At 48.6% G+C, this 5794-nt stretch overlaps 1 protein-coding gene across 1 annotated transcript; it reads left to right on the top strand.

The window, feature by feature from the left end:
• The first annotated feature begins 389 nt into the window (after positions 1 to 389).
• LOC134432654 (UDP-N-acetylglucosamine transferase subunit ALG13 homolog) lies at positions 390 to 2750 on the top strand. Its single transcript, XM_063181553.1, has 5 exons — positions 390 to 470; positions 875 to 1040; positions 1218 to 1353; positions 2294 to 2306; positions 2652 to 2750. The coding sequence occupies exons 1-5, from the start codon at positions 390 to 392 to the stop codon at positions 2748 to 2750; spliced, it is 495 nt and encodes a 164-aa protein (XP_063037623.1).
• The last annotated feature ends 3044 nt before the right edge of the window (positions 2751 to 5794 follow it).

Genomic DNA, 5794 nt, shown 5'->3' with positions numbered 1-5794 from the left:
CTCTTCTCCTTGAAAATCTAAAACCCTGGAACAGCCTTGGCTACCCCTCTAAACGCTGCTGGACAGTGGGCTCATTAGAGCGGCCACCATCGCTGCTGGTGCGGTACTGTGAGGGAGAACCTCACGGCGCAGTGGCAGCAGCCCCGCCGAAACGGGCGGACGGGAAAAACCCATGAAGAGAAGCCACGGTAGGGGACAAGGAGGGACAAGGAGGGACAAGGAAGGACAGGAAGGGACAGGAGGGTCAGGGAGGAACAAGGAGGGACAGGGAGGGAAGGAGGCATTCCCACCTGCCCCGTCCCTCTCCTCAGCCCTGCCGCCATTTCGGGAGCTCTGTGCGGGCGTGCGGCTCCCCCTGGCGGCCTCACAGCCGTCCCGTCCCGGTGGCCATGAAGTCCATGTTCGTCACCGTGAGCACCACCAGCTTCGATGAGCTGATCGCCACGGCCCGCTCCCCGCCCGCGCTGCAGGTCAGTCGGCCGAGACACCGACACCGGCCCTGGCCCGGGCCTGCCCTCCCGGGGCTGGCGCCTGTGCGCCGCGGGCTGCCCTGCCCTCCCTGCCACATCCCGGCAGCAGTGCCGGGGCGCCTGAGGGCGCCGTGGCGGTTCGGGGGTGCCCGGCGGAGAAGCATGAAGTGTTGCTTGAGGAAGGGGAGGGACAGCCTGTGGGACGGGGAGGGGGGGGGGTGATACCGGGGCCGGGGCCGTCTGGAGCTGGGCACAGCCCTCACACAGCCTCTCTATCCCCGCCTCATCCCCTTCGTTCCACCTCCGTCATCCCCCCCTTCTTCTCCTTCTCTCTCTCTGTCCCCCCTCCCCACCATCTTCTCCGCCCCCCTTATCGCCTCCATCCCCCGGTGCTGTGCCCGCAGGCGCTGCAGAGCCGCGGGTACCAGAAGCTGGTGCTGCAGGCGGGCTGGGGCTCGCTGCCGCAGCCGCAGCCCAGCAGCAGCCCGGCCGCGGCGGTGGAAGCGTTCCGGTTCAAGGACTCGCTGGCTGAGGAGCTGCAGAGCGCAGACCTGGTCATCAGCCACACAGGTACAGCCCGGCTGCTTCTGGGGCTGCGGGAGCTCTGTGGGATGAGGTCTCTTCAGCCCGGGGTGAGCTGGCTGGGAGTGCTGAGCTCCACAGCTGGGTTGTTCAAGAGGCTCCCCTCTTTCAGCAGCGAGTAGGGGGATATTTGATCTCTCACCATGTTTTCTGTTCCTCTTGTAGGTGCTGGTAGCTGCCTGGAGACTCTAGAGAATGGAAAACCACTAATAGTAGTAATAAATGACAAGCTGATGAACCATCAGCTTGAGCTGGCCAAACAGCTGCACAGAGATGGCTGTGTCCTCTACTGTAACTGCAGGTATGGAGCTGCTGCGACTGTTCCTGCTGGGCAAGAGCATTCAGTCCATGTGACTGCACAGCTGAGAACGCAACAAGGTAATTTACATCCTTCTCTGTCATCTCCATCTGGATATTACATTTTCCAGAGTGAATAGACTAACACTATGTAGAAAATTACCACACTTACCAAGCTTTTTTACCACAATAATTATTTTTTTACCACTTATAAATATTTTTTTTTTCATTTGAGGTAACATATATTTAGATTAAAAAAAGGAAAACACTTCAGGGGATTAATAAAACAGATATAGATATTATCTGGTTAGTAACTTTAAATACCCCTGTCTTTCAGGTACTCATTCAGGCTGCCCTTTTAACCAAACTTCCTGAATCCACCATACCATCTGACAAGTAGTTTCACAGATCCACTGCCTGTCACTTCAGGAGCAAAATTTAAACTAAACTAACAAAAACACACAAAAAACCCCCTACCCCACAAGCAAACAATGTGTGAAAAAATCCCACCATCACCAAAACTCCTAGCTCCTTTTATTAGAGTTCATCCTGACTCCTGTTGGGTTTATTTCTCCTCCTGGTTTTGACTGTATCTTACTGTTTTCTCTTTACTCATGATTGACTCCACTCTAAAAATAAAAGATGACTTTTAAACTGAAGGCAGAAAAAATGTAACGCCCTTTACTTAGTCTGCATCTTGTTCCTTTGCCTTGCAAGCAGAGTTTCCTATGTTTCAGACGAGCTTTCTGAACAGACCAGGCCTGGCATTCATTTAAATTGAGCAAGTTTCCTAAACTTATTATCTTGGTGCTTCTGTCAGCTTTGGAATATTTATTTCTTTGTGTTGGGCAGTGCCAAGCATTCGAGCCTTATTTGCAGCCTGATACTAGCAAGTGACAGATTGATGTAGCTGTTCTTTCTGACCCTTTCTGTGATCAGGGGAGAACTCTTCCATGTGTTCAAATAGGATGGATTTCCTCTTATGGTTTATGGAGCAGAGCCTCAGATCTTGCTCAGTCTCCCAGCACTGCGACCACAGAAGATTAAAAAGTGTCAAAGTTGAGTTTGTCTCAGAAAGCTGATGGAAGTGTGTTCTCAGCAAGGCTCCCTACCAGCCAGTGCTGGCTGGGGCCTGCTGCTCTGGGCATTCTCTTCCTTTCCATACATATCCTTATTTAATATTTCCATGCTAAAGAATTATGTATGGATGCATAGAAAGAAAATTATATTTAAAATTTTCCCATGAGATGGCTATTTCTTTAATTTTTGCTTTTGGTCTGTTTTTACTGCACTCTTGTGGAGACAATGCAGTCAATGAACTTGTCAGCTTTGAAACCTTTTCCTCCTGGACAGCCAGAAAAGTTTGCTTCATTCTTGAATAAAGTTCTTGGGTTACAATAAACAAAACAGAGAAATAAAAAAGTTGGAACAAAATGTGTCATCTCCTCCACTTAAGATCTGCAGCTGGGCCAAACACTCAAAGAAAATTTTATTTAATATTAACTGATATTAGTGTCAAACTCATTCAGCTTTATGCATAAAAGAGTACAATGCCAATAAGGAGGGAGTATGAACTGTCCTGCGGCATGGACAGACATATTTCTGTCACAAAAGCTGCACTGGAATGGGAATTCCACCGATGAGGACAAGTTAAACTACTTCTTTACAGGCATGGCATATGCCTTCTGGTCTCTTGACCTTTTTTGCTAAACACAGGTGGAAATGTGAAATACAAAGCTGTGTTTCGTGTCAGGTACAAACAGGCGACGTGTATTTGTGAATGAGAAATGTGTGGACCCAGACAATGGGCGAGCTGTGAATTCTATTAATAAGTGAGGAAAATAAAGCATGGAAAAAGGCCTTTGAACCTATCTTTGGTTTGCAATTAACGCTGGTTGATTTAGGAGCATTGGAATTAAGGTGTTAAAGATAAGGCTTTTTGCTTGCATTGAATCCATAAAAAGCTCTGCAATAATAATCTTTTGAAGCATAATTTTAGAATATTACTTGTATCCTTGAAACTATAGCTTTGGAATATATAAAAAGGAAATATGCTTATCTCACGCCTTATTGAAGCAGAGAAAAACAGCTTGAGAAAGGAAGATGAACATCACCTGAAGCGTTATGAACAAAAATTCTGCCAATTTTTTTTGTGAGAAAAAGCTTACCATGGTTGCTGTTATGAACAAAAATTCTGCCAATTTTTTTTGTGAGAAAAAGCTTACCATGGTTGCTGCTGGGCTGCTGCTTGTGTTATGGTAATTATGGGTCGTTGTCATTAATAGTTGGTTTTGTATCAGTAAAAACTCCAGCTGGGACCAAGTTAATGGCCCTTCTCTGAGACAGTGAAGGGTGGGGACCTCCCAAACAGTGAGGAGAAGAGACTTTAGGAGGGGGGATATGCAAAATAACTCCAGGACCAGCATGCCATGAGAAGCTACTGCTTCTAGCTTGCTAAAAAAGACCTCAAAACAACAAGCCACCTAAGAGCTGAGAGATTGGAGTGATGTCTGGATGTCAGGAACGGAGCGCTGAGCCTGCAGAGATGCTGAACACCGTCGCATTCCCTCTCACCCTGAGCATGGGAGTCGTCCCGATGCCGGGAGCAGGCCAAGAGAGGTGGCCGGATTAACATCGGAAGGGGTCACCACGCCCTAAAGGCTCCCACGAAGACCGGACCCCCAGCTCTGCCCCTAGTGGACAAAGCTGCGCATATCCTCCTCCTCCAAGTCACCCGGGGAGAGGCGATGGGAAGCTGCAGCCCCTTCCAAGCTGCCCAATCCTGAGCTGATCACTTTTAATAAAGGCACTAAAAGGAGAAAAAGTCTCCTGCCCTGTTTATTTTAGCTTGGGCGCTCGTCCGCAATAACCACGCCAGAAGAGGACACCAGGACTGGCCATCTTGGACCTCCAGGACAGCTGGCTATCAGGACCAGAGAGATCGGCTCAGGACCAGCGACACAGAGGAGCACTGGAGCACCAGACTGGTGAGAAATCCAGTGGCAGGAGTGGGAGACGTGCGCATGTGTGTGTGAGTGAGACGAGGGCTGGCAGCCGGACCTTCGGAGCAAGAGCGGACCTCTTGGTACCACATTTCCGAACGTTTGCGAGAAAGCCAGCCGGGAACAGGGGAAAGTGAGTGGAATTAGCGTGAGTGAGTCGTCTCCTAAGGGGGAAAAAAAAGGGCCCCCCCTCTCTGGGTATGCGGAGGGAATAGTTGTATGAGTGGAACGCACGAAAAGTAAGTCCTGACAGAGGGAAGTCAGGCAGATTGTAAGTCCCGAGAAGGATTCGGGTAGCTCACAAGCCCTGCAGGCAAAGTAAGTCCTAACAAAGGAGTCAGGCACAAACCCCAGCGAAGGAGGCTGCACGTTGTTTTTAAGTCCTGATATGGTGAAGCCTAAAAATTGGCACGTTAGGCAAAGTAAAAATCAGGCAGCAGTTTTTCCTGACTGAGGGAGTCAGGCACAACCCGGATTCTTAGGCTGACGTTTCATGTGTTCAAGTCCTGATAGATGTACGATCTGACATTGGGAAAGTTGGGCAATCAAGAGATCGGGCAGTTGTTTCAGTATAAAGTCCTGAGCATCATGCAGAAATTTGAAGTTCGGTGGAGGAGGCTGAAGCTCCTCAATTGAGGTTTATTTTTTTTAATTACCTGTCAGTAGAGGCACCTTTGGGATTTTTTACTGTTGAGACCTGAAAAATGGGAGGGTGTAATAGTAAAAAGACCGGCAAGAGACTGAGGAATATACCTTCCAATAGTCCCTTAAGAGAACTGTTGGAGAGATGGGGTTCTATAGAGGCCACAGAGGGATTAGATAAAACGAAAATGATCCACTACTGTGTAGAAGTGTGGCCGGAATTAGAGGTGCAAGGAGGATGACCTTGGTGTGGGACAAAGGACAAGTGGATGTGCCAACAACTAAATCATCGGACAGCTCGAGGAGATACTGATCCTGAGCAATTACTGTATGTATCTTGCTGGTTAAAGAATGCTATTGGGGATGAAGGGGTGAGAATTTGTAAGGTACAGAAGAAGAAGAAGTAGATTTTTTTAGGTCCTGCTTAGGTTATTTTAATCTGTTCATAAATTGACATGTGCAAATTCCAGTTGACACTGAATCCAAGTAACTCCTCATGCAGTTTGAATAGACATGAAAATCAAGACCCTTCATGGCTGACAATCAATCAGACTCTCCCTACCCCCACCCCACCATTTCCCCCATCCAAGCCCTGGCACTCAGAGCAGCCTTGTGCAAATCTGAGCTCCCTCCAGCCCAGGCTGCATCTGCAGCTTTCAGCTCCTTGGCTCCAACACCCACCTGCTTTCCTTGGAGAAGGAGCTGTCCGAGACACAGAGGGATGTTCATTTAATCTCAGCCAACAAAGCCAAGGGAAGGCACAGCTCCATCAAATGCAAAAGTCATTCCTGTGGTGGAAAT

This window comes from Melospiza melodia (assembly GCF_035770615.1).
Source record: "Melospiza melodia melodia isolate bMelMel2 chromosome 7 unlocalized genomic scaffold, bMelMel2.pri SUPER_7_unloc_1, whole genome shotgun sequence".
NCBI classification, from domain to species: domain Eukaryota; kingdom Metazoa; phylum Chordata; class Aves; order Passeriformes; family Passerellidae; genus Melospiza; species Melospiza melodia.
The sequence above is the reverse complement of the archived record's forward strand: the minus strand, read 5'-3'. Positions and strand labels throughout refer to the sequence as shown.